This window comes from Lolium rigidum, chromosome 4 (genome assembly GCF_022539505.1).
Source record: "Lolium rigidum isolate FL_2022 chromosome 4, APGP_CSIRO_Lrig_0.1, whole genome shotgun sequence".
In the NCBI taxonomy this organism is placed as follows: Eukaryota; Viridiplantae; Streptophyta; class Magnoliopsida; order Poales; family Poaceae; genus Lolium; species Lolium rigidum.
Window position 1 is genome coordinate 184,517,559 of NC_061511.1, and position 19,995 is coordinate 184,537,553.

The 19,995-nt window shown below is 47.1% G+C and overlaps 1 protein-coding gene across 1 annotated transcript; it reads right to left on the bottom strand.

The window, feature by feature from the left end:
* LOC124706237 (probable aspartic proteinase GIP2) lies at positions 1 to 1,318 on the bottom strand. Its single transcript, XM_047237889.1, has one exon. It carries the CDS (start codon positions 1,316 to 1,318, stop codon positions 68 to 70), a length of 1,251 nt encoding a protein of 416 aa, XP_047093845.1. The 3' UTR covers positions 1 to 67.
* Between the last annotated feature and the right edge of the window lie 18,677 nt (positions 1,319 to 19,995).

Sequence of the window (19,995 nt, forward strand, 5' to 3'; positions counted from 1 at the left end):
AGAAAAGCTTGATAAAATTGATATTCTTGCTTCTAAGGTTGATAGACTTGCCTCTGATGTTGATCTTTTAAAATTGAAAGCTTGATAAAATCCCGAGGCGCGATCGTTGCAGGTCGAACTCCAGCAGGTTGTCCTCCATCATGTGGCCGCCGACCACCACCGACGTCCGCGGGGCGGGGCCGCCGTCCACCACGCCGAGGCAGAGCGCGCCGCCCTTGTTGGCGGCCACCATCGAGTTGGCCCCGAACACCACCCACGACGTGGCCTCGTTCTGCAGCACCAGCTCGAGGATGGGCACGGCCGGGCCGACGCGGGTGCTCCCCACCTTGCTCCCGTCGTAGCAGAGCCTGAACGGCGCCACGGCGGCCACGCGAGGGATCATGGCCGTCTCCGCCGCGAAGGCGTCGGTGACCGCCCTGTGGATCGAGCTCTCCAGCACGGTGTATGGCGCCACCGTGCTGAGCTTGGTGCCGCCCACGCCCTGCTTGTCGATTCCCAGCAGCGTGGCGTTGAGCGGCACGGCTCGGCCGTTCACCTTGATGGCCGTCACGCCGATGAAGTACTCGGTCGACTTGTCCCCCTTGCCGGACACCCCCGCGGTGCTCACGTTGTTGACGAGGAGCGGCGTGTAGAGGAGCGAGCCGGCGGAGAGGTCCACCCCGGGCTGGAACGCGTAGGGCGCGTCCCCGAAGACGACGACCCCGACCGAGGTGGCCGACGGGAGGCAGAGCGCGAACTTCTGCGAGAAGCGGAAGGTGGCGGCGAGCTGCGTCGGGAGCGCGAAGCGCGCGCGGCTGAGCGACGCCATGCCGGCGGCGCCCGACGCGAGGCCTTCGGTGAGGAACTTGGCGCCGCAGGCGAACAGGAACGCCGGCGCTGTGGCGAGCGGGCCCGGCATCGGGCGGAAGGTGGTGGGCAGCGAGAGCACGTCGGTGATGAGGTTGCCGCCGGTGGCGACGCGCGTGACGGTGTTCTCGGGAAACCCGCCGCAGGTGTCGTTGAGGCACCCGGGCGACGGCGCGCCGACGCAGCTGGTGGCGCAGGCGGCCGTGCGGGCCAGGCGGCACGGCTTGGACGCGCACGGCACGCGGGCGTAGGAGGAGGACGCGTACGACCCGGGGTCGCAGTCCACCCAGAGCGTGGCGCCGCCCAGGTCGAGCACCGCCGTCACGGGCGTCTGCGGCGTGCGCTGCCGGAAGCTGGTCAGGTACTGCAGCGTCGCGCTGTCCTTGCGCACCGGCAGCACCACGGCGGTCGGGTTCTTGCCGCTGCTGCTCGCCGCGCGGCAGGAGCACGTCGACAGCAGGAGGAGGAGCATAGCGGTGGCGGACTGGCGGTGGAAGCGACGAGATGGGACGAACGTGCCATGTTGGGCTCGATCGGTAGAGTGTGGCATCGGCAGCGGGGAGGCAAGAAGATGTTTATAACGCTGGTTGGGGTTGGCTGTCGCGATCCAGCACAGCGAGGCGGGAAGTGGCGGCTAGGCTAGGCGGGGTGCGAGACGCCGGAATGGAATGGACCAAACGAGTGGACTGGGAACTGTATTTTCGTTCAAGGAGTCGCCGTCGAGGAGCATGCATACGTGCAGGGCTGTCCATGCATGCCCCCAATTTAATTTCTTAATTTATGGTTGAGATGAGATCCAAGGCAAGGAACTTTGTCAGCAGATGCTCATTATCCTGACGGATCGACCTGCCCATTTGTCGCCGGGTCGACGAGTCGTCTTCATGGAGAATGGCGTCGGCCCAGGGAATACCGGCGAGCGGACGATGAAAACACGGGAGGAGGAGTAGGTTTCATTTGGGAAGCAAAAAAAAGCTGACCTTGCAGCACGCGGGAGCACGCAGCAGCTTTTCCTCGCGCACGCCGACGAGGCGACGCCGGTGGTGAAACGATCGGCGGGCCATGGATCGAGCTGGACCATGCTGCTCATCGTGGTGGTCGTGGGCTCTGAAATCGCGGTGCTCACTGGTCTGCTACTCTGCTAATTGCGTCCACAGCTTTACAAATTACAAGCGACAACCAACGAGCAATAGTGTGACTCTACTCAAGTTGGGGGCGAGGTTATGACTCGGCTCTGAAAGCGTGACATGCATGCATCACGAATCAGATATCAGCTTAATTACCAGACACACATTGAGGGTTTCAACGGTAACCTAAAATGACTTTTCATGCAATTAGCCAAGTTAAACACCTTGACTGAGTTCAAATGAGAGGTATAGAATATAGATTCTAAGACCATCTCCAGTCTTTGGATAAACTATAATCCTTCCTTTTTAGCTGAATGTTTGCTGAATGATTGTAACGCTGATGATTAATGAATGAAATGGTTTTGAGTCGCAAAAAAAAAAAAAAAACGATCATCTCCAATCGCGTCCCCCAAACCGTCCCCTAAACGGCGCCGGATTGAGCGTGCGGAGGACGTGTTTTGTTCGTGCCTGTTTGCGGAGATTGTTTTCAAATTAAAATACAATAAACAATTAAACAACTAAACAACTAAACAAATATAATAAATAGGGCTAGATCAAGGTGCCGCGGTGTCGAGGTTTTAACCACGGCGGATACTACGGGGTAGCACATAGAGGTGTAGAGCAAGGCGGCGTAGGAGAATCCGGAAACGGGATTGGCACACAATGTACCCAGGTTCACGTCCCCGCGGTGGGGGATCGCTACGTCCTGCTAAAAATCTACTATATGATCATAGTGTCGCCAACGTTAGGCGACTTGCTTTGTGGTAGCTGCCGAGAGGTGGAGGGGAGATTGGATCTAATGAGAGATTATGTCTGGGAATGTCTCCTTAAGGAGGTACCCTGGTGGCTTTATATATGCAGCCACCTAGGGTTTACAGGTATAAGGCCTCTTGGGCCACTACGCTTTCTTAAAGGGCCTTGTGCAGATCCAGTCGCTCATGGCTTCAGTCGCTAGGGCGCTTGGTCCAGTCGCCCGCCGACTGGAGCTGTCTTGTGCTCTCTCTTCATCCGACGAGTGAGCTGGGCGATGGGCCCCCTAGGGCGTATCCCCATCAGTAGTCCCCGATCGCGTCGTGGATTCGGCGTGGGCTTGAGGCAGGGCGCGGAGAGTCTTGGCTATGGATCGTGGTGAATCAGCGACGAGCTCCCGAAACAGAAGAGGCAATCTTGAAACAAAGGGTAGTCGATACGAGCGAGTCGGCATAAACCAATCGGCGTGAACCAGTTGGTGAGGGCCATTCGGCGTGAGCCAGTCGGCGAAGCCACCAGTTGCGGCGAGTCCCAGACCGTGGAGCGTGCCGAGTCCCCGAGCATGCCGAATGGCGAGGACGGGCGACCGGCGAGTAGCGTTGTCTGTAGCGCGCCGAGTCCCCGAGCATGGCGGCGGCGAGGTCGGGCGACCGGCGAGTAGCGCTGTTTGTAGCGTGCCGAGTCCCCGAGCGTGGCCAATGGCGAGGTCGGGCGACCGGCGAATAGCGCTGTCTGTAGCGCGCCGAGTCCCCGAGCGTGACGAATGGCGAGGTCGGGTGACCGACGAGTAGCGTTGTCTGTAGCGCGCCGAGTCCCCGAGTGTGGCGATTGGTGAGGTCGGGCGACCGGCGAATAGCGTTGTCCGCAGCGCGCCGAGTCCCCGAGCGTGGCGAATGGTGAGGTTGGGCGACCGGCGAGAAGCGCTATCTGTAGCGCGTCGAGTCCCCGAGCGTGGCGAATGGCGAGGTTGGGCGACCGGCGAGAAGCGCTGTCTGTAGCGCGCCGAGTCCCCGAGCGTGGCGATTGGCGAGGTCGGGCGGCCGGCGAATAGCGATGTCACGCAGCGCAAGAACCTGTGATTCATGCGTTGTTCATGTTTTAGCGCGCCTGGTGATACGTCTCCGACGTATCGATAATTTCTTATGTTCTATGCCATATTATTGATGATACCTACATGTTTTATGCACACTTTATGTCATATTAGTGCATTTTCTGGAACTAACCTATTAACAAGATGCCGAAGTGCCGGTTCTCGTTTTCTGCTGTTTTTGGTTTCAGAAATCCTAGTAACGAAATATTCTCGGAATTGGACGAAACGAAGACCCGGGGCCCTATTTTTCCACGGAGCTTCCGGAAGACCGAAGAACACACGAAGTGGGGCCACGAGGTGGCCAAACTATAGGGCGGCGCGGCCCAAGCCACGGCCGCGCCGACCTATAGTGTGGGCCCCTCGTCCGGCCCCCGACTCTGCCCTTCCGCCTACTTAAAGCCTCCATCGCGAAACCCCGAGGCGAAAAAACCACGATACGGAAAACCTTGCGAGACGCCGTCGCCGCCGATCCCATCTCGGGGGATTCGGAGATCTCCTCCGGCACCCTGCCGGAGAGGGGATTCATCTCCCGGAGGACTCTACACCGCCATGGTCGCCTCCGGAGTGATGAGTGAGTAGTTCACCCCTGGACTATGGGTCCATAGCGGTAGCTAGATGGTTGTCTTCTCCTCATTGTGCTTCATTGTTGGATCTTGTGAGCTGCCTAACATGATCAAGATCATCTATCCGTAATTCTATATGTTGTGTTTGTCGGGATCCGATGGATAGAGAATACTATGTCATGTTAATTATCAAGTTATTATACATGTGTTGTTTATGATCTTGCATGCTCTCCGTTTCTAGTAGAGGCTGCGGCCAAGTTTTTACTTTTAACTCCAAGAGGGAGTACTTATGCTCGATAGTGGGTTCATGCACGCATTGACACACGGGACGATGACGAGAAAGTTCTAAGGTTGTGTTGTCTTGTTGCCACTAGGGATAAAACATTGGCGCTATGTCCGAGGATGTAGTTGTTGATTACATTACGCACCATACTTAATGCAATTGTCCGTTGTTAGCAACTTAATACTGGAAGGGGTTCGGACGATAACTCCGAAGGTGGACTTTTTAGGCATAGATGCGGTTGGATGGAGGTCTATGTACTTTGTCGTAATGCCCAATTAAATCTCACTATACTTATCATGTCATGTATGTGCATTGTTATGCCCTCTCTATTTGTCAATTGCCCGACTGTAATTTGTTCACCCAACATGCTTTTATCTTATGGGAGAGACACCTCTAGTGAGCTGTGGACCCCGGTCCATTCTTTTAATACTTGAAATACAAATCTGCTGCAATACTTGTTTTTACTTGTTTTCTCTGCAAACAATCATCTTCCACACAATACGGTTAATCCTTTGTTACGAGCAAGCCGGTGAGATTGACAACCTCACTTGTTTCGTTGGGGCAAAGTACTTTGGTTGTGTTGTGCGGGTTCCACGTTGGCGCCGGAATCTCCGGTGTTGCGCCGCACTACATCCCGCCGCCATCAACCTTCAACGTGCTTCTTGGCTCCTCCTGGTTCGATAAACCTTGGTTTCTTTACGAGGGAAAACTTGCTGCTTGTGTGCATCATACCTTCCTCTTGGGGTTGCCCAACGAACGTGTGAAATACACGCCATCAAGCATATTTTATGGCGCCGTTGCCGGGGAGATCAAGACACGCTGCAAGGGGAGTCTTCACTTCTCAATCTCTTTACTTTGTTTTTGTCTTGCTTTATTTTATTTACTACTTTGTTTGCTGCACCTATATCAAAACACAAAAAAATTAGTTGCTAGTGAAAGAACATCTCTTGCATTTTGTTTTGTGTGTTTGATGTCAATATATGTGATACACTAATGTTTGATTAAGTGGTACAGGGATTACATAGTTTCATATTTGCGTGTGTTGGATTTGGTCGGTCTGTCAAAAGATAACGGGAAAAGTTTGGCCAGGCCGGATAATCCGGGCCGGATATTCTTGAAATATCCGGCCCCTGTTTTGGCTAAGTCTTCAAGGAAAAGCAGCTCGGTAGGGGGCCGGACATTTGACCGGATAATGTCCCGGTATTGTACCGGGGCCGGATTATCCGGGCCGGATATTTTGGAAATATCCGGCCCCCTCGATTTTGGCTAAGGACTCGGAGGAAATGTGAATCGGTACATGGGCCGGATAATTGGCCGGACAATGTCACACTTTTGTTCCGTAGGCCGGATTATCCGGGGGGCGGATTATCCGGCCCTACTTACACCGGATTATCCGGCCCCCGGAAGCAACAACGGCTCTATTTCGAGAGGGGTATAAATACCCCCTTCTTCTACCTTGGTTGCTTGCTCAATCATTACACAAGAAATCCGCCAAGCCACCTCCATTAGAGCCACCTCAAGAAAGTCAAGATTTGCAAGATCTCCTTCCTCCCCCAACCAAAGCTCTTGATCTTTGGGGATTCGAAGGAGAAGACACCGATCTACATCCTCACCGAAGCGTTCTTCATTTCCCCCTCTCTTGTTTGAGGGATCTCATGCTAGTGTTCCTATTTGGTCCCCTAGTTGATTTGTTGTTGATGTATTGTTGTTGATTGTTGTATTGTTACAGATTTGGGAGCCTCCAATTTGGTTGTGGATGTGTGCCCCAAGAACCTTGTAAAGGCCCGGTTTCCGCCTCGAGGAAATCCCTTAGTGGAAGTGGGCTAGGCCTTCGTGGCGTTGCTCACGGGAGATCTGAGTGAAGCCTTCGTGGCTGTTGGTTTGGCTTGCGTAGCAACCACACTCCTCCAAACGTAGACGTACCTTCTTGCAAAGGAAGGGAACTACGGGAATCATCTCCGTGTCATCGCGTGCTACACTCTCGGTTACCTCTATCCCACTCTATCTACTATTGCGTTGCTATACCTTGCTTAGTTGATATCCTTGTCATATAGGTAAATTCACATAGTTGCATATCTAGAGAATTTACCTTTCGTGTCAAGCCTAATTTGAAAAAGAACTAAAAATTGGTTAGCACCTATTCACCCCCCCTCTAGGTGCGGCATACGATCCTTTCAATTGGTATCAGAGCCTCGGCTCTTATTTCGGGCTTAACCGCCTAAGAGTATGCCGAACGAGGAGCCCTCGGAAGGGGCCGCCACGACGGTCTCCATGGAAGACTTCAATTCGTTGAAGTCCTCCATGGAAGCCCAAATGGAAAGCATGAAAAAGATTATAGCCGAGCTTTTGGCTCCGGTCCTTCCCAAGGCTCCTAGTCTAGAGGTAAAAGACACGGGTGCGTTAAATGAGGGAGAGGCTTCGGACTTACCCTCATCTACCAAACCCGTAGAAGGTGACAACTTAAACACTATCAAAGCTACAAGTGCATCTCCCAAGGGAACTAGTGAAAGTGAGAGCTACAATCGAGTACCTCCACCTTTCCTATCACCCGATATACCGGTTCCCATGCCTCATTTGAACATTCGGGGTGACCCACCTAAGTTTTCCGTTGATAATTTCGATACTTGGAAATTTGAGTTCCGCTCTCATGTTTGTAGTGCCTCCAATGAACTATGGAGAATCATCTTGGAGGGCTTCAAGCCATACAACCCCGACAAGTTGACTAGAAGAGAAGCAATTGATAGTCAACTCAATAGCACCGCCCTACACATGATTCAAACTAGTGTGGGGACACCGGAATTGCATCGAGTCCGGAACTACACCACCGCCAAGGAAGCTTGGGACGGCTTGATCGCTAGTTGTATTGGAAGTGAGAGCACAAGAAGGAACAAGTATAATGCTCTTAAGAATAAAGCCGAAGGGTTCATGAGGCTACCGGATGAAGATCATGAACTCATGTATGGAAGACTTGTCTCGGTTGCCGATGCCTTCCGGCTTATTGGTGCCTCCCACATCAATGACTCTTGGATCAAGGAGAAGTACATTGAATGCATGATGCCATTTGTTCCCATTGATGTCAAGACTCTTGTGGGAAGGGAATGCTATTCTTCTCTTACTTCTCAACAAGTCGTGCACGAGATGCAAGCTCTCAAGGTGCTTGAAGAAACCTCTCATGATTCTCGCAATCGTGCTCTTGGAATGGCAAAAGGTTCCAATCTTGCCTTGGTGGTCAACTCCGGTGAAGAAGTGATTCCTCAAGAATCTTATAGGGCATCTTGGAGTATGTCCTATCCGGAAGATTTGCAATGCCACTACCATGATCACATGGCCTTCCATGCAAAATCCTTTTGGGTTGATCCCTCCAAGGCCAAGGAAGACAACATCAAGAGGAACAACAAAAGTGGTTTCACTAGCTTTGGTCCAAAGACAAGATCTTGCTACAATTGTGATGACAAGCGCCACTTCATTGCCGAATGCCCCTATGAAAATAGAGAGCTTCATAATGGAAGGCTCATTCCCAAGGACAAGAGCAAGGACACCAAGGGCAAGTATTCAAAAGCCCCCAACAAGAAGTTCTACAACAACAAGACCAAGAAGGGCAAGAGGCCCTCAAGAGTTGTGCTAGTAACAAGGGAAGAATACTCTTCCGATGAAGTTGAAAGTTCTAGTGGTGATGAAGATGAAGAAAGCTCAAAGGAATTGGCCGCCATTGCCACCACCAACATACCCTCTTCATCCCTCTTTGAATCTCCCAATGAGAACCCTCCTATCAAGAATGCACATTGCTTCATGGCAAGGTCCTCCTTGGACACATCTATCGTGCTATCAACTCAAGAAGAGTATACCTCCGGAGATGATGATGTTGATGATGAAGAAGATGCATCTTCCAATGGATTGGTTGCTCTTGCCTCCCTCTCCACTAACTCTTCATCACCAAGTGAATCCCCCAATGAGGTCATCCTTGTGGAGGAAGAAAGTTGCCTCATGGCTAAATCCTCCGAGGTATCATCTCCTAACCCCTCTATGCCTAACATATCTAGTGAACTAGGGGTTGATGATGCTAGTCTAAAAGTGAAACAAGAAATGCTAGATTTTGACGATTTCATTCTCAACCTACAAGGTAACACTAAAAAGCATGTTTCAAACCTCATGATTCGTTTAGCTCAACAAAGTGCTATGCTTGAGAAAAAGGGTCAAATAGAGAGAGAAGACTCTCTCGAAATCCATGCTCTTAAAAATGCTCTTGAGGAATGTCAAGAAACCATATCTTCTCTTGAAGAGAGGTTAGAAAATATTGAAGAGCCTCAAGATAAAATTAACAAGCTCACTAAAGCTAGGGATCTTGCTAGGGCTAAGAATAAAGTGTTTACAAAGGAAAAGGCCCAATTTGGGGTTGATCATGAGAAACTTGTGAAGGATCTAGATGAACTAGACAAAGCTCACAAAGCTTTGAAGAGTGAATACACTCTCCTATCCAAGTCGTTTGAGCAACTTCAAATTAGGCTTGCTTCATATGATGTGCCTAGTTCCTCTACTCCTCTAGGTGATCATGCAAACATTGTTGAGGAAAATGCTAGGTTGAAGGATGAACTTGCTAAGGCCTCCTCTCCCCAAAGTAAACTTTCTTTGAATGATCTTTTGAGTAAGCAAAGATCAAACAATGGGAAGGAGGGCCTTGGTTTTAATGCCAAGGCAAAGAAGGCAAACAAGCAAAAGGCCAAGCCCGCACAAGAAAAGAAGAAAGTCGTCACTAATGGTGAAGCCTCCAAGGGCAAAACCATGAATGATGATGATGCGGGAATTGCTAACCCTCACTATGTTTTATTTAAAGATTATTATGGTGATGTTTATGCTAAATATGTTGGCCCATATGATGGTTATGTTGCTTGGTCTATTTGGGTCCCAAAGACCCTTGTTGCTAACAAAAGAGGACCCATTGCAAAATGGGTACCTAAATCCAAGAATTGATCTCATGTAGGACTATGCCGTCGGAGGTTCAAAATGGGTACTTGATAGTGGATGTACAAGTCATATGACCGGCGGCAAGAACCTCGTCAAGGAGTTGAGGCCTAACATTAATGATATCACCGTCTCCTTTGGCGATAATTCTACATCCGAGGTATTGGGTTTTGGCAAGGTTGTGGTTGCACACAACATTACTCTTGTGGATGTCATGCTTGTCAAAACCCTTGGTTACAATTTGCTTTCCGTTTCCGCCCTTGGCAAGATGGGTTTCGCCGTCTTTATTGATAATGATATTGTGGTCCTCTTGTGGAGCAAGACTCTAAAAGTCGCATTCGTTGGGTATCGCGAACACAACTTGTATGTGGTGGACTTTTCGGGGGCCACCACGTCAAGTGCGATGTGCCTATTCGGAAAGGCGGACGTGGGTTGGTTGTGGCATCGCCGCCTAGCCCATGTCAACATGAGAACTTTGCAAAGTCTTCACAAGGGGAACCATATTGTGGGACTAATGGAAAATGTGTCTTTTGCCAAAGATCGTGTTTGTAGGGCTTGTGTTGAAGGCAAAATTCATGACTCTCCGCATCCAAGCAAAACCATTATCTCTTCCAAGAGGATCTTGGAGCTCCTTCATGTGGATCTCTTTGGTCCCGTTACTCATGCAAGTCTTGGTGCGAAGAAACATTGCTTGGTGATTGTCGATGACTACTCAAGATACACTTGGGTCTACTTTCTCAAGACGAAAGATGAGACTCAACAAATATTCATTGACTTTGCTACCGAGGTGCAACGCCAACACAACCTCCTCATTATGGCAATAAGAAGTGACAACGGCTCCGAGTTCAAGAACTACACACTCAATGATTTTCTTAGTGATGAGGGGATTCGTCATCAATATTCCGCTGCTTACACCCCTCAACAAAATGGTGTTGCGGAGAGGAAGAACCGGACTCTTATGGATATGGCAAGGTCTATGATGGCGGAGTATAAATCCCGCTATAACTTTTGGGCCGAAGCCATCTCCACCGCTTGTCACTCCTCCAACCGGCTCTATCTCCGCAAGGGCTTGAACAAGACTCCATATGAAATACTCACCGGGAACAAGCCTAATATCTCATACTTCAAGGTGTTCGGGTGTAAGTGTTTCTACAAAATCAAAGGAATTCGTTTATCTAAATTCGCTCCTAAAGCTTTGGAGGGTATATTTGTTGGTTACGGTGCCGAATCTCACACTTATAGAATCTTTGATGTGTCCTCCGGGATTATCATTGAATCTTGTAGTGTGAAGTTCGAAGAAAATGATGGCTCCCAAGTGGGGCAAGTTGATGTTTGTGCAGGTGATGAAATACCTCAAGATGCCATAGTAAGAATGGGTGTGGGATTTTTCCGCCCCATTGAGGGACACGGTGTGGCGTCTCGGGAAGAACTATGCTCTACCACGGTGGAGCCCTCATCTTCTCAACATCAACAAACCTTACCTAGTGAAGCAAATGATGCACCAACCCAAGAACAAGAACAAGACTCTCCCTCTTATGTGCAAGATCAAGGACAAGATCAAGGTCAAGATCAACCTATCACTCACAATGCCTCCAATGAGGAACCAATCAACTCTTGCCCTTCTCCGAACATTGTTCAAGATCAAGCACATGAGATTGAGCAACCCCAAGCAATTGAGGAAGCTCAAGTTCAAGGTCAAGACGGGGACCCAAATGATCAAGTTGATCAAGTGACACCTCCAAGGCCTAGAAAGACCAAGGAGGAGATCGAGGCCCGTCGTCTAGCAAGAAGAGATAGGAACCTCGAGCTACGTGGACACACTCATGACAAGGTTCTTGGTGATGTTAGGGCAAAGGTTTCCACAAGAAGGCAATTGGCGAACTTTAGCCATCATCATGCTTATATCTCCTTAGTGGAACCCAAGAAAGTATTTGAAGCCCTTGAAGATTCGGATTGGTTGGAAGCTATGCATGAAGAACTCAACAACTTCAAGCGCAACAAAGTGTGGACTCTAGTAAAGAAGCCTAAGGAGTGCCGCAATGTTATAGGCACTAAATGGATTTTCAAGAACAAGCAAGATGAGTTTGGAAATGTTGTGAGGAACAAGGCAAGATTGGTGGCTCAAGGGTTCTCTCAAGTGGAGGGTATTGACTTTGGAGAAACCTATGCTCCCGTGGCTCGTCTTGAGTCCATCCGTATCCTTCTTGCTTATGCCTCGCATCATAACTTTAAATTACAACAAATGGATGTGAAAAGTGCTTTTCTTAATGGTCCTTTGCATGAAGAGGTTTATGTTAAGCAACCCCGGGGTTCGAGGATCTCAACTTTCCTAACCATGTCTACAAGCTTGATAAAGCACTTTATGGTCTCAAACAAGCTCCTAGAGCTTGGTACGAGCACCTTAAGGAATTGTTGGTAGACCGTGGGTTTGATGTTGGGCTAATCGACCCCACTCTTTTTACTAAGAGGGTCAATGGGGAGCTTTTCGTTTGCCAATTATATGTTGATGATATTATATTTGGATCTACTAACAAAGCTTTCAATGATGAATTCTCAAAGCTTATGACCGATAGGTTTGAGATGTCTATGATGGGAGAGATGAAGTTCTTCCTTGGTTTTGAGATCAAGCAATTGAGGGAAGGAACCTTCATCAACCAAGCAAAATATCTCCAAGACATGCTCAAGAGGTTCAAGATGACCGAGATGAAGGGTGTGGCCACTCCTATGGTTACCAAATGTCATCTTGCACTAGATCCCAATGGTAAAGAGGTGGATCAAAAGGTATATCGCTCCATGATTGGATCCTTGCTTTACCTTTGTGCATCTAGACCGGACATAGTGTTGAGTGTTGGTGTGTGTGCAAGGTATCAAGCTTCTCCTAAAGAGAGCCACATGATGGCTCTCAAAAGAATCTTTCGATATTTGGTTGATACCCCAAGATATGGTATTTGGTACCCCAAAGGCTCAAGTTTTATTCTCAATGGTTATACCGATGCGGATTGGGCGGGTGACAAGGATGATAGGAAATCAACTTCCGGGGCTTGCCAATTCCTTGGTAGGTCCTTGGTGTGTTGGTCTTCTAAGAAGCAAAATTGTATATCTCTCTCCACCGCCGAAGCCGAATATGTTGCCGCCGCAAGTGGATGCACTCAATTGTTATGGATGAGGCAAACTTTAAAGGAATACGGTGTCATTTGTGACAAAGTGCCTCTATTATGTGACAATGAAAGTGCCATCAAGATTGCCTATAATCCGGTGCAACATTCAAGAACGAAGCATATTGAGATCCGGAATCATTTCATTAGGGATCATGTTGCCCGGGGTGATATTGAGCTTATCTATGTTCCTACCAAAGATCAACTTGCCGATATATTCACGAAGCCTCTTGATGAAGCAAGGTTCTCTTATTTGAGGAATGAGCTAAATATCATTGATTCAAGGAGTATAGCTTGACCATCTTGCAAACACACTTTCGTCTCAAAACTTTATTTGGTTTAGATGTGGGCATGGAAATAGGGGAGTGCGGTTTAAATTATTGAGCTATCCCTCCCCCATAATGCCAACATTAAAAAATCATTCTCTTTATATCATATGTTGATATGTGAGCTTCAATGATGAGTAGTGGCTTGGACCCAAGATATATCTTCGCGGTGCCATGCCACAACACTCATATATGGTGGTCTAGGCCACCACACTCTTCTTTGTGAAGAGTTGGAGTTATTTGGATCTTATTGCCTCTTATTTGACAACTCCATGTTCTTATGGGAAATCACTCAAGTTTGGCCTTATTTGCTCATATCTTGCAAACTTGAGTGATCATGTACCATTAACAGTTTGAACCCTCTAAACCTAAGCCTAATCTCTCCAAGAAGCCACTTCCATCTTGCTCATTTGTCATGTTTGGTAAAAAACTTGGAGTTTGAGGTTTTTCGGTCGGATGATTTAGGGTGCTCCATCTTATTGGTAAATTTGCACCTTATATGTGGCATGATGCTTTATTAAGTCATATATGGGTCTTGCAAATAACCAACGAAAGATGGGCCGGATTCCCGGTGATTCTGGAATTTTCCAGAACCCCGGATAATCCGGCCCCAGGCCGCCCGGAATATCCGGCCCGGCCGGATTATCCGCCCTAAGATAGGGCCGGATTATCCGGCCTGGGCAGACCTTGAAAGGGTTGAGGTCGAGGGCGCAAGGGGCAAAACGGTTCAGAACTTGCCACCCACGCGCCTCTCTCCTCTTTCTCCTCTCAAGGCCGCCGGATCTCCTCCTCCTCGCCGGAGACGCTCCATCCGCCCCCTCTCGAAGTTCTTGGGTGGATCGGGTGGATCTCCTCCCTAGCTACCTTCTCCTCCAAGCGGTTTCCACAATGGATGTGGGTATGATTCACAATCTCTATCCCTAGATGTTGTGTTTTATATGTGCTATTTCCTTGGTGGAATTGGTGTCTAGTTGTTCCAAATCGTGTGTAGTGTACTCCTCTTGCATGCTATGAGGCCGATCTAGTCTTAGACATGTTTTTTGATTGGAAATCTGCACATCTCGAAGGGCCGGATTATCCGCCCCCCGAGCCGGCCGGATTATCCGCCCCCAGGGGCCCCGGATTATCCGGCCTGGAGCTTCATCGCCGCTGCAGTTTGCTTCAATCTATCATGTCTAGATATGTACCGACTTATTTGCATGCTTCTCGAGTGTATTACTGTATCTTACATGACTTATGAGCATTACCTTTCCTTTGCTACCCGCCTTTGCTTCTCACAGGTGGTGCTTCTCGGGGTGGTCGGAGACGCTCAAGGCATGATCGTTCAAGTGACGAGTTTGCACCCAATGCACCTCGCAAGTCCGTCTCCTCAAGGCGGAAGAACAAGGAAGTGAGGGAGAACTACAAGGCCATGGATCCTGTTTCTTATTCAGCTATCCGCTTGAAGAACTGGTATGAAGACGTTCCAAGGGATGAAGAGATAGAGGGCAGGAGATATTGGTGCATGGAGCAAATGTACATCTACAAGGACATCTATGAACCAATGAAGAATCTGAGACCCATGCAAGCCATTGATGTGGACATTCTAGCTGAGAACAATCATTTTGAAGATGCTATCTGGGTTGTTGGAAGGATGGGCTTGAAAGATATCATGAAGATTCAATGTAACTATAGCCCAGATTTGGTGAAGCAATTCTTTGCCACTTTGGCAATCAAGACTGATGAGGAACGCACTATGGAATGGATGTACGGCTCCACACACCGCACTGCCACTCGCGCCGCTTTGCTGGTATCCTTGGAGTTTCTATTGATGAGGGTCGTCGTCTTCATGGACCTCAACAGACTGACAAGAATGCTCTTGCAAATCTCTATACCTCAGCTGGAAGGATTGGTTATACTAAGGGGCTGCTCTCCATATACAGTCAGTTGCTCCGGTTCTTTCGGGCAACCACTTGCCCAAGTGGTGGTAACAATGATGCTATCCGGGGAGTTCTTGTGGATCTTATGCACCTCAGCTATAAGTGTGCTCGTGATGGTGATGAGGTGCGGGACTACACTCTTGATATCATGGACTTTATCTTCCATGAGATCCGTGATGCCATGGTCTCCCGGACCACCATACCTTATGCCCCCTACATCCAGCTTCTCATCAACAACTCTGTGTCTGTGAGTGAAGATTTGAGTGGGTATCCGTTAGTGCAGCACCATGCCAAGAAGGCCTACAAGCTCAAGCCAGTCTCTTCAGCTGTACCTGCACCTGACTCTTTCATGCATGATGCTCGTTCTAGTGGTGTTGCTCCTGCTCGTCATCCTGATGTCCCGGCTCTGAGGAAGGAAGTGACTCGGCTTAGTTGGTTTCAGCGTCACATCCTTTGCATGAACATTGAGATTCACAAGGAGAACTATGCAGCTAGCCGTGAGCGTTCTGAGATCAAGCATACTCGGGCGGTTATTCTACACAAGCTCGGTGGTGATCAAGGTCCCCCGCCTCAGCCTCCAGCTCACCCGGGTTACACTAGGTGGCACTCGCACGAGTTCCATGGAGTGATCTTGATGATTGCCTTCAAAGGTCCAACACCTCTCGTCGCTCTCCGGATGCTCCTGACACTGATGAAGAGGAAGAAGAAGAAGAAGAGGTGCAAGAGTCTGATGATGATTATGCCTCCGAGTGATTGCCATGGGACGTGTAGCATCGCGCTTGTCCCCCTTTGGCGTCTCGATGCCAAAGGGGAGAAGTGTTCTATTAGGATTCTCGGGGATTTGCATGGTTTGGGCACAAGCATTTGCGTTTATCATTCTTATATTGCTTGTGTTTCCGCTTATTTGAACTATTTGGTTTGTTTGTGTGCCGTTCAAAACTATGTGCTATGTGGTGTGAGACATTGTTATGGTTTTCGGATTTCTATTTGTTGAGATCAAGGATATTACATTGTGTGTGATGCTATATCTCCGCATTATATATCTACACATGGGTATGATTTCTTGCTTCCTATCTCAACTTCATATGTGTCAATGTCTTTTGTTAGAGCTCATGTTGGATATCTCTTGTGTTGAGGCACCATACTCCTATGTGTTGTGTATTTGTATTCAAATGCAAATTACTTATATGCACACATGTAGGGGGAGTGCCTCTATGTTTTGCCATCATGCTTGTCTCTATAGTGATTCCTTGGCAAATCCGTATATTGTCATCAAACACCAAAAAGGGGGAGATTGAAAGAACATCTCTTGCATTTTGTTTTGTGTGTTTGATGTCAATATATGTGATACACTAATGTTTGATTAAGTGGTACAGGGATTACATAGTTTCATATTTGCGTGTGTTGGATTTGGTCGGTCTGTCAAAAGATAACAGGAAAAGTTTGGCCAAGCCGGATAATCCGGGCCGGATATTCTTGAAATATCCGGCCCCCTGTTTTTGGCTAAGTCTTCAAGGAAAAGCAGCTCAGTAGGGGGGCCGGACATTTGACCGGATAATGTCCCGGTATTGTACCAGGGCCGGATTATCCGGGCCGGATATTTTGGAAATATCCGGCCCCCTCGATTTTGGCTAAGGACTGGAGGAAATGTGAATCGGTACATGGGCCGGATAATTGGCCGGACAATGTCACACTTTTGTTCTGTAGGCCGGATTATCCGGGGGGGCGGATTATCCGGCCCTACTTACACCGGATTATCCGGCCCCCCGGAAGCAACAACGGCTCTATTTCGAGAGGGGGTATAAATACCCCCCTTCTTCTACCTTGGTTGCTTGCTCAATCATTACACAAGAAATCTGCCAAGCCACCTCCATTAGAGCCACCTCAAGAAAGTCAAGATTTGCAAGATCTCCTTCCTCCCCCAACCAAAGCTCTTGATCTTTGGGGATTCGAAGGAGAAGACACCGATCTACATCCTCACCGAAGCGTTCTTCATTTCCCCCTCTCTTGTTTGAGGGATCTCATGCTAGTGTTCCTATTTGGTCCCCTAGTTGATTTGTTGTTGATGTATTGTTGTTGATTGTTGTATTGTTACAGATTTGGGAGCCTCCAATTTGGTTGTGGATGTGTGCCCCAAGAACCTTGTAAAGGCCCGGTTTCCGCCTCGAGGAAATCCCTTAGTGGAAGTGGGCTAGGCCTTCGTGGCGTTGCTCACGGGAGATCCGAGTGAAGCCTTCGTGGCTGTTGGTTTGGCTTGCGTAGCAACCACACTCCTCCAAACGTAGACGTACCTTCTTGCAAAGGAAGGGAACTACGGGAATCATCTCCGTGTCATCGCGTGCTACACTCTCGGTTACCTCTATCCCACTCTATCTACTATTGCGTTGCTATACCTTGCTTAGTTGATATCCTTGTCATATAGGTAAATTCACATAGTTGCATATCTAGAGAATTTACCTATCGTGTCAAGCCTAATTTGAAAAAGAACTAAAAATTGGTTAGCACCTATTCACCCCCCCTCTAGGTGCGGCATACGATCCTTTCAGCTAGCTTTACTTTATTTGCTATCTTGTTTGCTATATCAAAAACACAAAAAAATTAGTTTACTTGCATTTACTTTATCTAGTTTGCTTTATTTACTATTGCTAAAATGGCCACCCCTGAAAATACTAAGTTGTGTGACTTCACTAGCACAAATAATAATGATTTCTTATGCACACCTATTGCTCCACCTGCTACTACAGCAGAATTCTTTGAAATTAAACCTCGCTTTACTTAATCTTGTTATGCGAGAGCAATTTTCCAGTGTTAGTTCTGATGATGCTGCTGCCCATCTCAATAATTTTGTTGAACTATGTGAAATGCAAAAATATAAATATGTAGATGGTGACATTATAAAATTAAAATTGTTCCCTTTCTCATTAAGAGAAAGAGCTAAAGATTGGTTGCTATCTCTGCCTAAGAATAGTATTGATTCATGGACTAAATGTAAGGATGCTTTTATTGGTAGATATTATCCCCCTGCTAAAATTATATCTTTGAGGAGTAGCATAATGAATTTTAAACAATTAGATAATGAACATGTTGCTCAAGCTTGGGAAAGAATGAAATCTCTGGTTAAAAATTGCCCAACCCATGGATCGACTACTTGGATGATCATCCAAACCTTCTATGCAGGACTATTTTTCTTCGCGGAATTTATTGGATTCAGCTGCTGGAGGTACCTTTATGTCCATCACTCTTGGTGAAGCAACAAAGCTTCTTGATAATATGATGGTTAATTACTCTGAATGGCACACGGAAAGAGCTCCACAAGGTAAGAAGGTAAATTCCGTTGAAGAATCCTCTTCCTTGAATGATAAGGTTGATGCTATTATGTCTATGCTTGCGAATGATAGGACTAATGTTGATCCTAATAATGTTCCATTAGCTTCATTGGTTGCCCAAGAAGAACATGTTGATGTAAACTTCATTAAAAATAATAATTTCAACAACAATACTTATCGGAACAATTCTAGTAATAACTATAGGCCATATCCTTATAATAATGGTAACGGTTATGCTAATTCTTATGGGAATTCTTACAACAATAATAGGAATACACCCCCTGGACTTGAAGCCATGCTTAAAGAATTTATTAGTACACAAACTGCCTTTAACAAATCTGTTGAGGAAAATCTCAATAAAATTGATATTCTTGTTTCTAGAGTTGATAGTCTTGCCTCTGATGTTGATCTTTTGAAATCGAAAGTTATGCCTAATAGGGATATTGAAAATAAAATTGTTACTATAGCAAATGCCATCCAAGTTAGAATTAATGAGAATATAAGATTAATGGCTGGACTGCGAGCTAGGTGGGATAGAGAAGAAAATGAAAAACTAGCTAAAAAAGAAAATGTAGCTAAAGTTTGGACTATTACCACCACTAGCAATGTTAATGATTTATATGTTGCTGCACCTCCTACTATCAATGGTAAAATAATTGGTGTTGGCAATGCTTCTACTCCTAGTGCAAAGCGCGCAAAATTACCTGAAACTGCTAAAACTGCTGAAACTGCTTGTGATAAAACTGCTGAAATTTTTTCCAACCTTGGGGATGATAATCCCATTGATTTAGATTGTAATGATTTAGATTTTGATGATTGCCACATCTCTGAAGTTATAAAGTTCTTGCAAAAACTTGCTAAGAGTCCCAATGCTAGCGCTATAAATTTGGCTTTCACAAAACATATTACAAATGCCCTCATAAAAGCTAGAGAAGAGAAACTAAAACTTGAAACTTCTATTCCTAGAAAGCTAGAGGATGGTTGGGAGCCCATCATTAAAATGAGGGTCAAAGATTTTGATTGTAATGCTTTATGTGATCTTGGTGCAAGTATTTATGTTATGCCTAAAAAAGTCTATGGTATGCTTGACTTGCCACCATTGAAGAATTGTTATTTGGATGTTAATCTCGCTGATAATGCTAAAAAGAAACCTTTGGGGAAAGTTGATAATGTTCATATTATGGTTAACGATAACCTTGTCCCCGTTGATTTTGTTGTCTTGGATATTGAATGCAATGCATCTTGCCCCATTATATTGGGAAGACCTTTTCTTCGAACCGTTGGTGCTACTATTGATATGAAGGAAGGTAATATTAAATATCAATTTCCTCTCAAGGAAGGTATGGAACACTTCCCTAGAAAGAGAATGAAGGTACCTTATGATTCTATCATTAGAACAAATTATGATGTTGATGCTTCATCTCTCGATGTTACTTGAGATACACTTTCGCGCCTAGGCTGAAAGGTGTTAAAAGCGCTTATGGGAGACAACCCATGTTTTACTCCGTATTTTTATTTTATATTTGTGTCTTGGAAGTTGTTTACTACTGTAGCAACCTCTCCTTATCTTAGTTTTATGTTTTGTTGTGCCAAGTAAAGTCTTTGATAGAAAAGTAAGTACTAGATTTGGATTCTGCCAGTTTCGAATTCTTCT